This window comes from Canis lupus, chromosome 32 (assembly GCF_048164855.1).
Source record: "Canis lupus baileyi chromosome 32, mCanLup2.hap1, whole genome shotgun sequence".
In the NCBI taxonomy this organism is placed as follows: domain Eukaryota; kingdom Metazoa; phylum Chordata; class Mammalia; order Carnivora; family Canidae; genus Canis; species Canis lupus.
In genome coordinates, this window is record NC_132869.1 from 32,744,431 (window position 1) to 32,759,884 (window position 15,454).

The following is a 15,454-nucleotide window of genomic DNA, read 5'->3' on the forward strand; positions in this document are numbered from 1 at the left end:
CACTTGACAGGGATACATTTAAGAGTCTAAATTAAACAACTTTTAAAGAATTACAAACTTTCCTACAGAGAGACACCTTTCACAGAAAACTGTTCTTTGCCCTGGCCTCTCTCTGTTCCCAGGCTCCAGTATGAGGGGGAGCTTGATGACAAGCTGGAGTGGGGGGTGGGGGCAGGAAGCAACATCTACCCTCCCCCCCACTCCTGCCCCATCTCTCTGCATTTCCTTAGGCCTCATTTAGAGGTGACTCTGGAAGGAGGATGCTTGAGATCCTTTAGTCTGTGTTTCCCGACAAAATATTGGGACTTCACACGATGGGCCTATGCCCACAACCGCCCCCCCAATCACCTCTGTGCTCTGTTATTTCTTCCTTGAGGGAATCAGTGAGAAAAGAAGATATGAGGAAGAATAGTAAGATATGATGCTTTTATAGATGTGTTTTCTTTGCAAATAGTAATAAATATATTTTGAAAAATAAGGGCAGTCTGGGTAGGTCAGCAGTTTAGTGCCGCCTTCGGCCTAGGGCATGATCCTGGAGACAGGGGTCGAGTCCCACATCACGCTCCCTTCAGGGAGCCTGCTTCTCCCTCGGCCTGTGTCTCTACCTCTCTGTCTCTCTGTTTCTCATGAATAAATAAGTAAAATCTTAAAAAAAAAAAAAAAAGGAAAGTGAAAGTAAGAAAGCTGATGGGCATGTTATTATTATTTTTTTTAATAATAAATTTATTTTTTATTGGTGTTCAATCTGATGGGCATGTTAACTTTAGTTAACAGAAGGGTTGGGGAGACAAAGAAGGCGATTCTGCTGTTGGGGGGAAGGTCTTGAGGATATGCCATAGAGCGCTGTCCTGGACGGTTCTTGGTACTAGGACACAGAAGTATCCCTGGGGTTCCCACTGGCAGGAGGCTCTGGCTCCCATGACTCTCCTCCCCCAGCCCTGAGCCTTAACCCTTTTCATTCCCAGGTGCCTGTGGGCTTCTCCCTTCTCCCCCTGGACTCTGCCCTGGGAGTATGTATCCTCTTCCTTAGCCAACAGTGATTTGAGAGCCTACCCAGTGCTGGCTTATACGCAGAACCACATGAGGGCAGAGGTCGGTGAGGGGGTTCTGATGATCCCAGAGTGCTTCACAGATGTTGAGGAAGAGCAGCCTGCAAATAGGTGCTGGGCCACCATCAGAAAAGGGCCCAGACGTATTCTTAGTTGCTCCAAAGGGCCAATGGGGTGGAAGGCACAGGGATGCAGATTTCAGTACAGTGGAAGGAGATGCTTTCCAAAGTGAGCAGTGTTTGTCAGTGCAGTGCATGTTTTGTGAGGCGTGAGGTGTCTGCAGGCTTAAGCCATGTGTCTGGAGGCCATCCTTTAGGAGATTCAAACAGTTGGTTCCCAAACACCAGTCCAGGGTGAGGTCTTCACCGGCCCTAGCAAATAAAAAAATAAGAACAATAGAGTGTGTTTTTCATGAAGCTGTCTCTGGAAAGACCATATTCTGAGATTAGTTTCTCCTAAAAATTTTTTAAAGATTTATTTATTTATTTTTTATTTATGATAGACATAGAGAGAGAGAGGCAGAGACACAGGTAGAGGGAGAAGCAGGCTCCATGCTGGGAGCCTGACGTGGGACTTGATCCCGGGATTCCAGTATCACACCCTGGGCTGCAGGCAGTGCTAAACCACTGTGCCACCCAGGGATCCTCTCTCCTAATTTTTTTGTATTAAAAGGTTTCATATTTATTAAATGATGGGGAGAAGAGATGGTAGTTGTTTTATTTTTGTTATTTATTTATTTATTTATTTATTTATTTATTTATTGACAGCACAAATGGGCTGGGGTGGGGGGGCAGTGGGAGATGGAGAGAGAGAATCCCAAGCAGGCCCAGACCCAGCACAGAGCCTGATGTGGGGCTGCTCTCATTACCCTTAGGTCATGACCTGAGCTGAAATCAAGAGTCAGGCATGTAACCAGCTGAGCCACCCAGATGCCCCTATTTTATTCTTATTTAAAGATTTTTTTTTTTTTTTTAAGATTCCATTTATTTATTCATGAGCGACACAGAGAGAGAGAGGCAGAGACACAGGCAGAGGGAGAAGCAGGCTCCATGCACCGGGAGCCCAATGCGGAACTTGATCTGGGGCCTCTGGGATCGTGCCCTGGGCTGAAGGCAGGCACTAAACTGCTGAGCCACCCAGTCATCCCAAGATTTTTATTTATTTATTCATGAGAGACACACAGGAGAGGCAGAGACATAGGCAGAGGGCAGAGCAGGCTCCAGGCAGGGAGCCTGATGCAGGACTGGATCCCAGGACCTGGGGATCACAACCTGAGCCGAAGGCAGACGCTCAGCTGAGCCACCCAGGTGTCCCTGTGCCTCTATTTTATTTATTTATTTTTCCCTGCGGCTCTATTTTAAAATTTTATTTAGCAAAAACAAAAGGTTGTGATAGTGTTTCAGCCTCTATTTAAAAAAATGCTATGGAGGGGTGCTTGGGTGGATCAGTCGGTTAAGCATCTGCCTTTGACTCAGGTCATGACCTCGGGGTCTTGGGATGGAGCCCCATGTTGGCCACTCTGCTCAGCGAGGAGTCAGCTTCTCCCTCTCCTTCTGCCCCTTACCCCCCACTTGTGCTCTCTCAAATAAATAAAATCTTAAAAAAATATAAAAATAAAAAAACGCCATGGTTTTCACATTCCTAGAGTTTGGTGCTCCCTGGCCTGAGTGGCATGCATGGTCCCTTATGTTTGTATGATTTTCATCAGAGACCTGGGCTCATGTGGCACAGTGACACCTGCTTACGTTCACCTCACCTCCTCCCCGTGTCCTCTCCCCCAGTTTGGTATGAACGCGCTCCTCCTGTCTGCCTGGTTTGGCCACTTGCGGATCCTCCAAATCCTGGTCAACTCTGGGGCCAAGATCCACTGTGAGAACAAGGTAAGGCCTCAGCTGGCAGCCCCCTTGCTCCCCGAGTCCCTGCCCCCAGTTTGCTCCTCTGCTCCTGCTGCACTGGTCTGCCTCTCACCCCCACCCCCTTCCCAACGTGGCTCTGCTGTCCTGGCTTGCCCCTGCCTTCTGAGAACCCTCCGGAAGCCCCAGCTGAGCTCAGCCCTGTGAGGGTGGGATGCTTGCTATTTCCACTGGGCCTGGGAGAAGTGCTGGGGTGGCTCTCTTTAACAGCATTAAAAGCCTCTTTCTTCTAGTGCCCCGACCCTTTATCCCTTTACCACTATGCCTGCTGCTTAGAGACAGTCCCTAGGCCTCAGGGCAGCCTCCTTAATCACACAGGAGGAATCAAAGTAACACCTTTAGAAGGTGGTTAGGAAGATTTAATGAGAGGCTGGGGCTTCCTCCCACCTCCAGCTGGGCCCTGCCTCCCTTGTGGTGTGGTGGGGTAGAAGGAGCAAAGTTCTGGTTACCAACCCTGGGACCTTGGGCAAATTACTTAAGCATCTTGAGCCTCAGTTTTCACCTTGGAAAGTGGGGATGCTAGTACCTCTGAGCCGAGGGAGAAGCTCAGTGCTGTGTGTAAAGTACCTGACTCAGCACCTGGCACAGTAGGGAGCCTGGCTGCTCATTGGTGTGCTCTGTGGTCTGAGGGAGGAGGCCCGCTAGTCCGAGTGCCAGGGATCTCAACACTGGTGTCTTACCATTTAGGGGGTCAGTGGCCCTAATGAAAATGCAGACATTTCTGGACCAGATGCTGTCAGCCAGGGATTCTCAATGTGGGTCCTTAGAGAGAATTCAGGGTGAGGAATAAAAAGAACATTTCTGTTTTCATTAACTTCTAACTTCTCACTTTCATCAACTTAAAAAATTGAACATTTTTTTTCAATGATGAATGAACGCAAGAGTGGAAATGGCATGGTCTCTGGAGGCTACAGCTGGGAAGTCACATGATACCACTTCCGCCATATTCTGTTGCTGGCTTCAGGAGATGGAGAATATTGGATTCTCCCCCTTGAAGAGAAAAGAGGACAATCCTATTGCTTTGGCTGTTTCCAAGGGTGGGAGGAGTGGTTGTGGCCATCTTTGCAAGGAGACCATCCAACTACCTTTCTATCACTTGTTCAGGATCCTTCCTAGAAGTCTCCATCTCCCTTGCAGAGGAGCCTTGAGCCAAGCCATGGCTAGGCCACAGTTGGTTTAGCCCTGGAGCTTTCTTTTTCTCTGCTATTCACCTGGCTCTACTTTGCCAGGCGCTGGTGATATCTAGAGTTTTGTTTTGTTTTGTTTTGTTTTTAAAGATTTTATTAATGAGAGATATATATATAGAGAGAGAGACAGAGACACAGGCAGAGGGAGAAGCAGGCCCCACACAGGGAGCCCGATGTGGGACTAGATCCCGGGTCTCCAGGATCAGGCCCTGGGCTAAAGGCGGCACTAAACCGCTGAGCCACCTGGGCTGCCCGATATCTAGAGTTTTACTAAACTATAGGCTGTGTTAGAATTTCAGCAATTTTCCCATTAATATCCCCCAAAGTAGTTGGTCACCTTGTCTCTCCTTAGTCTCCTCTGATCTTATGACAGTTTCTCAGTCTTTACTTGTTTTTCACAACCTTGACACTTTTGAGGAGTACTGTTGGGCATTTTGTAGAATGTCCTTCAATTTGGGCTCCTTTGATATTTTTCTCATGATTAAATTGGGGTTATGGAATTTGGGAAAGAAAACGAGAGATTCACTGCCTCCTATCAGGGGTCATTGGACACTGTCCAATGACAGTGAAAACTAAGTGCAGGCTGAGGTGGGTTTATTTTTATTAATTAATTAATTTGTTTGAGAGAGAGAGATTGAGGGCATGAGCTGGGGTGGGGGAGCTGGGAGCAGAGGGAGAGGGAGGAGCAGATTCCCTGCTGAGCAGGGAGCCTGACTCAGGGCTGAATACCAGGACTCTGAGATCATGACTTGAGCCAAAGACAGACCTTTGGGTTTTTTTTTGTTTTTTTGTTTTTTTTTTTAATTTTAAAACATTTAAATTAATTAATTAATTTTATTTAAATTCAATTTGCCAACAAATAGTATATCACCCAGTGCTCATCTCATCAAGTGCCCTCCTTAGTGCCCATCACCCAGTTACCCCATTCCCCCAACCACCTCCCCTTCCTCAACTCTTTGTTTCCCAGAGTTAGGAGTCTGTCATGGTTTGCTCCCTCTCTAATTTTTCTCACTTAGTTTCCCTCCTTTCCCTTATAATCCTTTCACTATTTCTTTACTCCACACATGAATGAAACCATATGATGATTGTCCTTCTCTGACTTATTTCACTCAGCATAATACCCTCCAGTTCTACCCACATGGAAGCAAATGGTGGGTATTTGTCTTTTCTTTTTTTTTTTTTTTTTTTTAAATTTTTATTTATTTATGATAGTCACACATTGAGAGAGAGAGAGAGGCGGAGACATAGGCAGAGAGAGAAGCAGGCTCCATGCACCGGGAGCCCGACGTGGGATTCGATCCCGGGTCTCCAGGATCGCGCCCTGGGCCAAAGGCAGGCGCCAAACCGCTGCGCAACCCAGGGATCCCGTATTTGTCTTTTCTGATGGCTGAGTAATATTCTATTCTTTATCCATTCATCTGTCGAAGGACATAGTGGCTCCTTCCACAGTTTGGCTATTGTGGACATTGCTGCTATAAACATTGGGGTGCAGGTGTCCCGGCGTTTCACTACATCAGTATCTTTGGGGTAAATACCCAGTATTGCAATTGCTGGGTCATAGGATAGCTCTATTTTTAACTTCTTGAAGAACCTCCACACTGTTTTCCAGAGTGGCCACACTAATTTTCATTCCCACCAACAATGCACCAAAGATAGACGTTTAACTGACTGAGTCACCCAGGTGCCCCTGAGGTAGATTTAGTTTCATGCCCTGGGCCAGGTCACTGGGTCAGCCTCTATTTTGTAGATCTCGATATAAGAATTAACTTTATCAATACCAATATGGCCTGTCACTGGTGGCATTACCTTGATCCAATTCTTTTTTTTTTTTCTTTTTAAGATTTTATTTATTTATTCATGAGAGACAGAGAGAGAGAGAGAGGCAGAGACACAGGCAGAGAGAGAAGCAGGCTCCCTGCAGGAAGCCTGATGTGGGACTCGATCCCAGGACCTTGGGATCATGTCCTGAGCTGAAGTCAGCTGCTCAACCACTGAGCCAGGCGTCCCTACCTTGATCCAATACTGATACCAGTTCCGATGTGTGTGTTTTTTCCTTATCACCAAGCAATTAGTTAAATTTTCCATGGACACTAACTGGGTATCCCACAAATTTAACTCAATTCTAACATTATCTGCCTGGAGAGAGCACCAGATACCACTGGTTAAGGGCTCAGTCTCACAAGGCCACCCCCACTTTAGAAGCCAGTCCCAAATCCAGGCTGTTACCTGGACTTTTCACCAACTGGCTATGAATAAGAGGTTCCCACAACCTCCTCCTTGGGTTTGTTTAATTTGCTAGAGCGGCTCACAGAACTTACTAGATCACAAATTTATTACAAAAGATATTAAAGGACACAAATCAATAGCCAGATGAAGAGACACATCGAATGAGGCCCCAAACAAAGGAACTTTTGAGCTTGTGGAGTGTGGGACCCGGCACGTGGACACGTTCTTGTTCACCAAGCTGGAAGTTCTTCCGACCCTGTCCATTTGCATTCTTATGATGCTTCATTTCATAGACAGGATAGATTAAATCCTCGATCTTTGGGGATTGACTCAACCTCCAGCCTCTCTCCCCTCCCTGGAGGTCAGGGGGTAGGACGGAAAATTCTAATCCTCTAATCAAGTTGGTTTCCCAGGCAACCAGCCCCCATCTCTAGGTTACCTTGGGCTTCCCTTGTCACCAAATTAACATAACAATAGACACTTTAATCACTCTATACACTTAGAAAATTCCAAGCATTTCAGGAGCTCTATGCCCAAAACAGGACGAAGACCAAATACACATTTCTTTTACTTTTTTTCCTTTTTAAAGATTTCACTTATTTATTGATGAGAGACACAGATAGAGACAGAGGGAGAAGCAGGCTCCCTGCGAGAAGCCTGATATAGGACTGGATCCCAGGACCCCGGGATCGTGACCTGAGCTAAAGGCAGGTGCTCAACCACTGAGCCATCCAGGTGCCCCTCAAATACATATTTCTTATAATAAACCATAAGCTCACTCTCGATCACATGGTTAAAGCGGGTGTCGGCCAGGTTTCTCCACCATAATGGTAGCATTTTTTGCTTTCCCTATGCTATTGTTAGAAGCTCTTTGTGGTTTTAATTTGCATTTCAATACTGACTAATGGGGCAGCCCCGGTGACGCAGCGGTTTAGCGCCGCCTGCAGCCCGGGGTGTGATCCTGGAGACCTGGGATCGAGTCCCACAGCGAGCTCCCTGCAGGGAGCCTGCTTCTCCCTCTGCCTGTGTCTCTGCCTCTCTCTCTGTGTCTCTATGAATAAATAAATAAAAATATTAAAAAAAAATACTGACTAATGATGTTAGATAATCTTTTCATGTGCTTATTTGCCATCCATGTATCTTCTTTGCGTCAAAATGATTTTTTAATTGGGTTGTTTAATATCTCATTGATGAGCTTTGAGAGTTCTTTGTAAATTTTGGAAGCATTTCAAAATAAATTACAGACATCACTATACTTCCTTCTAAATACTTCAGCATGCATAACATTAACTAGAATTTCTTTACCCATGATGAAATACACAAATCTTAGGTTTATTTATTTTTTTTTAATTTTTTTTATTTATTTATGATAGTTACAGAGAGAGAGAGAGGCAGAGACACAGGCAGAGGGAGAAGCAGGCTCCATGCACCAGGAGCCCGATGTGGGATTCGATCCCAGGTCTCCAGAATCGCGCCCTGGGCCAAAGGCAGGCGCCAAACCGCTGCGCCACCCAGGGATCCCCAAATCTTAGGTTTATATTCACTGAGACTTGACAAATTTTACTCCAGTGTAATCCAAACCACTGTCCAGATGTAGAACGTCATGATTTTTATGACCATCAATGGTTGCAACCTAGTTGAAAAACAGTGCTCCAAACAGTCTAGCTATAATGCAAGGCCTTGGTAGAAGCTCTAGGCTACAAACATAGGATTTGTAAACCTCCCTCACTTAAATATTGCTTGTGGGGCCAAGAGACCTTCTTCCTGCCTACCTTTCTCCCAACTCTGGCCACTCCCTTCTGTTAAAGAATAAAATTCAAGTGAGTAAATTTAAAGATCCAATTGGCTTTATTCAATGATTCATGAATTGGGCAGCATCCCATGTAGCAAATAGGAGCTCTGGGGAGCTGTACAAGATGAAAGACTTTTATAGGCAAAAGGAAGTGGGGTAAGGAAGTTATTCTAGCAAAAAGTGGATTATTTTAGGCAAGATCACTTTCCTTTGGGGACCAGCGGGGGGTGGTGGCATCTGTCAGGTGGACCTCTTCCCTAGTGTTTACCAGGAAATTCCAGACTCACTGGTTAAGAGTACTTATTTGAGAGAGGCTGCAGCTGCAATTTGTCTGGTATTAAGTCTCTGTTTTGGGGATGCCTGGGTGGTTCAGTGGTTGAGCATTTACCTTCGGCTCAGGTCATGATCTCAGGGTCCTGGGATTGAGTCCCACATCAGGATCCCCTCAGGGAGCCTGCTTCTCCCTCTGCCTATGTCTCTGCCTCTCTCTGTGTCTCTCATGAATAAATAAACAAAATCTTAAAAAAGTTTCAGTTTGGTGATATGGGTGGACCTTAGCACAAGTGACTCCATTGTGGATCTATTTTCTTTTTAACACATCCTAGTCCCTGCAGACCCCATCAGTTCTCAGTCCTCCCCAGAAGGTTAGGAGGTGACCTCCTAGAGACAGATACTGGGCCCTTAGTCACCTCGTTTCTCATTTGGGGCTGTATCAAGGCAAGCAGTGGTTACAACCTTATAACAGTGTATTGATGGGGGCGGGTATTCTGGGGACTGTTACTGCTATACAGCCTCACCTTACATCCTGAGTTGTTTTTCAGCGCATAAAAAAACTTCCTGTAAGTGACGCTGTACAACCCCCCTCAGTCACCCACTGAGGTAGTCACAGGTTACTTTGACCTGGAGAAAAATAGAGGCTCATGGAGGTACAGATAACTTGGTCAAGACCACACTGAATTGCTCATAAATGCTGGAGCTGGGATTTGAACTCTGGCATCCCACCAGTCCCTGTGAAGCTGAGTAGGCACCTCCCCAGGGGGCCCATCTCCATTTATGTGCTGTGTTGTTTCCATGGCAAAGCTGTGTTCTGGGTTGCAAACACTCACTGTTTGGGGGACAGCCAGTGTGTGAGAAACAACCTCCCTTCATAGAGATAGGGACCACCCTGGTCTTGTTTCCAGGACGGCTTGACCTTACTTCACTGTGCGGCCCAAAAGGGCCACGTGCCGGTGCTGGCATTCATAATGGAGGATCTGGAGGATGTGCCCCTGGATCGTGCTGACAAGGTGAGAGTGGCCTAAAGGCTGTTTGTCCTTCCCGTTGGGTTTGGGGTTCCTAGGGCTACTCCTGTCCATTCCTTGAATGCATCCTTTGAGCTAGTACTGACTGGACCCCACCTCAGGGAACTGCTGGTCTAGAAGGTTTAATAGGGCACAAATGAGCAGGACACAGGAAGGAAATGGTCTGTTCCCCCAGAGAGGTGCTGATAAGGACTAACCAGACAGAGCCACTCCTTTCTGCCTCCTAAAGGAGGTGGCAGTTAGTGAATGAACTGGATTTTGTTGGTAAGATTACAAAGCAGGGAGGTTTTGTAAATAGAGAGGAGAACATTGTTAGAGCTTTAGAGGTGGAAAGGGGCCCTTTGCATGTGAGTTCAGATGGACTGGAATTTTGGGAGCGAGGGCCAGGGGGTTAGTGGGAGCCCCTCATGGAAATCTCCACTGACTTCAAGTCTCAGAAATCTGTCCTTTATTCAGTAGGCAGCAAGGAGCCACAGAAGGATTTCAGTGGGGTAGGGACCCCACATAGTAGGTCTTGCTGGAAAGTTGGGTCTGGGCTTTCTAGGTAAGATGTGTAGAATGAGGGGGCCAGGGAGGGTTCTGGGGCTGGAGAGGCCCCTGCAAGCTCTGAGTGGTTGGCTAGGTGGGCAGGGTGGGCATGCCTACTACAGGGTGCAGAAGGGTCACTTTCTTCCCCTCCCCGGGCAGCTGGGAAGGACAGCGTTTCACCGGGCTGCTGAGCATGGTCAGCTGGATGCTCTGGACTTCCTTGTGGGCTCTGGCTGTGACCATAGTGTGAAAGACAAGGTACTGTCACTGGGTCCCAGGGGAGGTCCAAGCTCTGGGCTCCTGACCAGGGTGGGTGCTGGCAGCTTACCTGTGCCTACTTCTGACTCCAGCATGCTGGAGGGCCGGTGGCTCGAGAACCAGAGTGTCCGATGTTCACCCAGCAGCGATTTTTCGAGCACATGCTATGGGCCCAGTCCATGCTGCCCATGAGTAGCACAACAATATCTAAGACACAGTTTTTCACTCAAGGAATCCGAGCTGCAACTCTAGTAGAAGGCTGTGATCGGATATGGGGAGCCAGGAAGGCAAATCTATCAGCTGGTGATGCTGCCTGGGATGGGTTAGAGTAGGATTGTCTTGCCCCTGGGGCTGTCTATTGTTGGGGGTGAGGGGAAGAGTCAGGGGGTGGTGGTAGCAAGCCTGCTGGTTATTTACTCTCTTTGTCATTTAGTCATCTACTATGGTTATGGTAAAAATAGGATGAGAGCCCAGAGGAGGGAGCAGTTCATTCAGGGTGGAGAGTTTACAAGCAGGATATCACTAATCTGAGGAAGAGGAGGGCTGGGCCTAAGGGGACTGCCCTGTAAATGATTCATGTCCCTGAGCCTTGTGAATGTGAGCCAAGTATGTTGCAGCAAATTCTAGACAGTGTTTCCAATAAAGGGACAAACTGCATTATTAATCTTCTGATTAATACACTAGGTCAGGATAGAGTTCTACTTATAAGCTAGTGACAGGGTCACAGACAAATGTACCACAGGGTCTTAGAATTGGAAGTGTCCTGCCTTGAGGACCTGTTCAACATTTCTCATTTTATAGTTGTGGAAACTGATGTCCAAAGAGGGGGATGCTTTAGCCAAGGTCACAACAGCAAGATAAAAGTTGAGCCTGGTTTGGAACCAGCAGCCCGATGCCCAGCCCTGGGTTGCTCCCTCTCTTTAAGTTGCCTCCTGGGCACTAAGCTCTGGGGGTTTGCACCGAATCCAGTTGGGCACATTCATCCTTTTGGTCCTTCGGATCAGATCAGGTTGATTGCCTTCATTCTGGAAACATGGGCCGAGTAGGTCATGCTCTGAGCTAGGCTGTGAGCCAGGAACTGGGAGTACAGAGAGGAGTAAAGGACAGCCCCTGCCAGGACGCATCTACCTAGGAGTTAAAAACATGATCATGGGGATCCCTGGGTGGTGCAGCGGTTTGGCGCCTGCCTTTGGCCCAGGGCATGATCCTGGAGACCCGGGATCAAATCCCACGTCGGGCTCCCGGTGCATGGAGTCTGCTTCTCCCTCTGCCTGTGTCTCTGCCTCTCTCTCTCTGTGACTATCATAAATAAATAAAAAAAAAAAAACTTAAAAAAAAAAAAACATGATCATGTTCAGGGTGCCAGGATGGTAGGAGCACCAAAACTGGAAAACAAGCAAAGCCCAATTTTGATGAGCTTACCCAGAATCTTGTAGTCAGAAATTCTAGAAAGAAGCTTTTAAAATTGCATGCCCCTCTTGACACCTACATGGCTTGGTCTGTTAAGTGTCTGCCTTTGGCTTAGGTCATGATCCCAAGGTCCTGGGGTCAAGCCCTGCATTGGGCTCCCTGCTCAGCAGGGAGTCTGCTTCTGCCTCTTCCCTCCGCTCATGATGTCTCTCTCTCTCTCTTTCTTAAATGAATTTTAAAAAATCTTTTTAAAAAATTGAATGCCCCTTTAAGTTTTGTATTTGCAGCTGAAAAGTGTTTTCACTTTGAATTTCATTGGGTGGGAGGCGTAGTAATATGCTTTTCAAGGCTCTGGGCCACTGAAGTTCTGACTCCTGCTAGGACCCCACAGCCTGCTAAGATGGACCTGTGAGAACCCATGACAACACAGGGCATGCCACAGGTGTTATGATGTCAGGGAGGCTTTGAGAGCCCAGAGGGAGTGATTAAGTCCATTGGGAACATTGAGGAGCTGCTGACAAGGCATCCCAGAAGTGGAGAGGCTGGACATCCTCACAGGAGGAGAGGAGAGGATACTGTGCCCAATGCTATGGCCTCCTTCTGCCCGGTTCTCCTGCCTCGGAAATCCCTGCCCTGCTCAGGTAGAGTGAGAATGCTCTGTTAGGGGGTCTGTGCCATCTGCACCTTCAAAGAGCAAGATGTGGATATTTATTTACTTAAAGATTTTATGTATTTATTTGAGAGAGAGAGAGAGAGAACCAGCATGAAGGGCAGAGGGAGGGCAGCCCTGGTGGCACAGCGGTTTAGCGCCGCCTGCAGCCCAGGGCGTGATCCTGGAGGCCCGGGATCGAGTCCCATGCCAGGCTTTCTGTTTGGTGCCTGCTTCTCCCTCTGCCTGTGTCTTTGCCTTTCTCTTTGTGTCTCTATGAATAAATAAATAAAATCTTTAAAAAGGGGGGGGGAGTAGAGGGAGCTGGACAAGCTGACTCCCCACTGAGCAGGGAGTTCTATGCAGGCAGGGCTCAATCCCAGGACCCTGGGAACATGACCTGAGCCGAAGGCAGATGCTTAACTCACTGAGCCACCTGGGGCCCTTCCCAGAAGGAAAACAAAACCTGCCCGCCTCCCCCATCTCAGCAGCCCTGCTACCTCGGGGTAGGTTTTGGGCCCTCATGGTTTACCACTTCCTTTGTTTCCTTGAATGCAGACTTCACACCATGGCTACCTCCCCACAGCCTGGTCCTTGCTTGCAGTTGTTAGGCAGCTGTGCACACATCTGCAGAGAGAGTGGGAAAGGAGCTAGCAAAGCTGTTGAGGGTACATTTTGTTGTTGTCGTTGAGGGGATCATTTTATTTTATTTTTATTTTTTGAACATAACCTCAAGATTTTATTGTCTTCATAACAAAATATGAAGCTTAGAACTGGATCACTTGGCCCTTTCTCTTCTTATCCCCTCTTAGTTCAAAATGCTTGCATCTCTTAATAGTCAGCATTCTCTTAGATCTACAGTTGGGCTCAACACATTCAAGCCTCAGCACAATCTTCTTTGTAGTTTTAGGCTTTTTTCAGAAAATTGGCTTAGTCTGCCCACCTTAGCCACTCTGCTTCCTGTCATAATGCCGCTTTCCCTGGACATAAAGAGAATCTTTGCTTTTCTTGTACTGTGTCACTTTGTGGGGTTGGTGCTTGCCACACTTCTTGCAGAAAGTCCAGCAGGTTTTAGGAATGTTGGCTCTGTTTGTGAGAGTGCTACGGGGGCAGAAAGAAGGGGTTTGTTTTAAACTTAACTTTTATTTATTAACACAAGATGGTAATGATCATAGAAGAAATATAAATGTTTCCTCTCCTATCCCATAGGATATAGTTGTTTTATGTATGGATGGATTATCATGAGGTATGTCTATAACTGCTTTAAGTACTGTTTTGGCATCAGAATATGTTCACCCCCTCATGGGGCCCTGAAGACTTCTGGCCTAATGTGAATGTCTTGATTCCTTCCTTAGGAAGGTGCTGAGACAGGCCAGGGCAGAGGAAAAGACCTTGAGCTAGAAGCCCCCACAACTGGTGTAGCTAAATCTGTCCTAGAGCCCTTCTGGGTATGATGATCGCTAAAGCTGGCCTTCTGATGATTTTGCAGGTTCCCTCAGGAGCCCCTGCTCTGGTTCTCCACGTGTGGTTCTTCCTTAGGGACATACTTCTCTGGCTGGCCCCTTCCAGCTCTCTTCCTCTTGTCCTCATCATCCACTTGTCCTTTGCAGAAAGTCCCCCCCCCCCTTTTTTTTAAGATTTATTTTTAGAGGGGAGAGGGAGGGACAGAGGGAGAGGAAAGGAAACAGACTCCCTGCCAAGCTAAGAGCCAGACATGGAGCTCAATCTCATGACCCTGGGATCATGACCTGAGCTGAAATCAAGAGTTGGATGCTTAACCCACTGAGCCACCCAGGCACCCCTGCAGGAATATCCCTTTAAGGATAACCCCACCAGGCTGCCCTCTGGCAAGAGCCTCTTCTGATACAAAGAACAGTGTGCCCTTTTGCCACACCCAGTGGAGCCACCTCTCTTGGCTCTGTCACTGTCACTTTTAGACTTCTCAAGTGTGAGATAACTACCAGCCCTATGGCTCTCAAGTTCCAGGAGACACACGTCAGTCTCTCCATCAAGTATTCACTCATTGAACAAATATTTTATTGAATGTCTGCCATGTGCCCCAGGCCCTATTCTAGGCACTTGGGGAAACATCTGAGAACCAAATAGACAGAAATCCCTGCCCTTTGGGTGTTTGTGTTCTAGCAGGAAGAATCAGACAATAAACAATAAGCATAGTGTACAAGCAAATTATAGTGTTAGGTTATCAATGCTTCAGGAGAAGAGGGAAAGAAAAATGGACCAAGATCAGGGGGTCAGGAGAACAAGGGTGGGAGTTGCAGTTTTATTTCATTTTATTTTTTAAAAAGATTTTATGTATTATTTGAGAGAGAGTGAGTAGTCCAAGTCAGGGGAGGGGCAGAAGGAGAGGGAGAAGCAGACTTCCCGCTGAGCAGGGCTTGATCCCAGGACCCTGAGATCATGACCTAAGGTGAAGGCAGATGCTTAATTGACTGAGCCACCCAGGCACCCTGGAGTTACAGTTTTGAATAGTGTGGTCAGCGTGGCCACACTATTCAGTGTGAAGCTACCATCTTGAACCGGGCCACACGGCTGGCTGCCTGGGAATAATCTGAGTGCAGAGAGTCCTTGGAGCTGTGGCCTTGAGCAGGGGGAGGGATGGATCTAGGATGGCTCAAGGAGGGACTGGCTTTAGACAGGGGCATTGAAAGTAGGGATTTTTCCCCCCAAGTATTGTGTCTGTCTTCAAGTATAAGGAGAGACTAGGACTTGGCACTTTGAAGTGCCCCTGGTTGTATAGTTTGGGGCCCACTTCTCAGGTGCAGGGAGACATTGGCCCAGTGTTCAGGGCTGTAGATTTTCAGACCTGCTCTGTGACTCTAGATGTGTCACTTCCCCCTCTCTGGACCTCAGCTTCTGTGTCTGTAAAATGAGGGGCATTGCCAGCAGGTCCCCAGGGACCTCAAGGGTCTATGATTCTACTGGTCCCTCGGGAGCCCTTCTACCCACAGGAGGGGAATACAGCCCTTCACCTGGCTGCCAGCCGGGGCCATCTGGCTGTGCTGCAGCGACTCGTGGACATCAGGCTGGACCTGGAGGAGCAGAACACGGTGAGTCACCACCCAGAGGATGCAGAGATGGGTGATGCTCGCTAGCTCCCTGTTTTTGAGGAACCCACAGACT

General features: G+C 47.5%; 1 protein-coding gene, 1 long non-coding RNA gene and 1 pseudogene across 17 annotated transcripts in view; 1 reads left to right on the forward strand and 2 right to left on the reverse strand.

Annotated features, from left to right (window-relative positions):
* Positions 1-15,454, forward strand: part of ANKDD1A (ankyrin repeat and death domain containing 1A) — a 57,629-nt gene that overhangs the window by 6,936 nt on the left and 35,239 nt on the right. For 12 of the 16 annotated variants that reach the window (XR_012022787.1, XM_072809134.1, XM_072809132.1 and 9 more), the window contains 4 exons: positions 2,831-2,929; positions 9,349-9,453; positions 10,156-10,254; positions 15,268-15,381. Coding sequence is in view for 15 of the 16 variants with exons in the window: in XM_072809134.1 (XP_072665235.1) it covers positions 2,831-2,929; positions 9,349-9,453; positions 10,156-10,254; positions 15,268-15,381 (417 nt within the window). In the remaining variant the exon portion in view is untranslated. The remainder of the gene's footprint in view (positions 1-2,830; positions 2,930-9,348; positions 9,454-10,155; positions 10,255-15,267; positions 15,382-15,454) is intronic. The other 4 variants (XM_072809139.1, XM_072809131.1, XM_072809135.1 and 1 more) reach the window with 2 other exon arrangements.
* LOC140623115 (uncharacterized) lies at positions 706-3,726 on the reverse strand. Its single transcript, XR_012022788.1, has 3 exons — positions 3,643-3,726; positions 2,806-2,916; positions 706-1,420 (listed from the first exon to the last, which is right to left on the reverse strand). It is a non-coding gene; the product is annotated as an uncharacterized lncRNA (long non-coding RNA).
* LOC140622558 (large ribosomal subunit protein eL42-like) lies at positions 13,052-13,617 on the reverse strand (annotated as a pseudogene).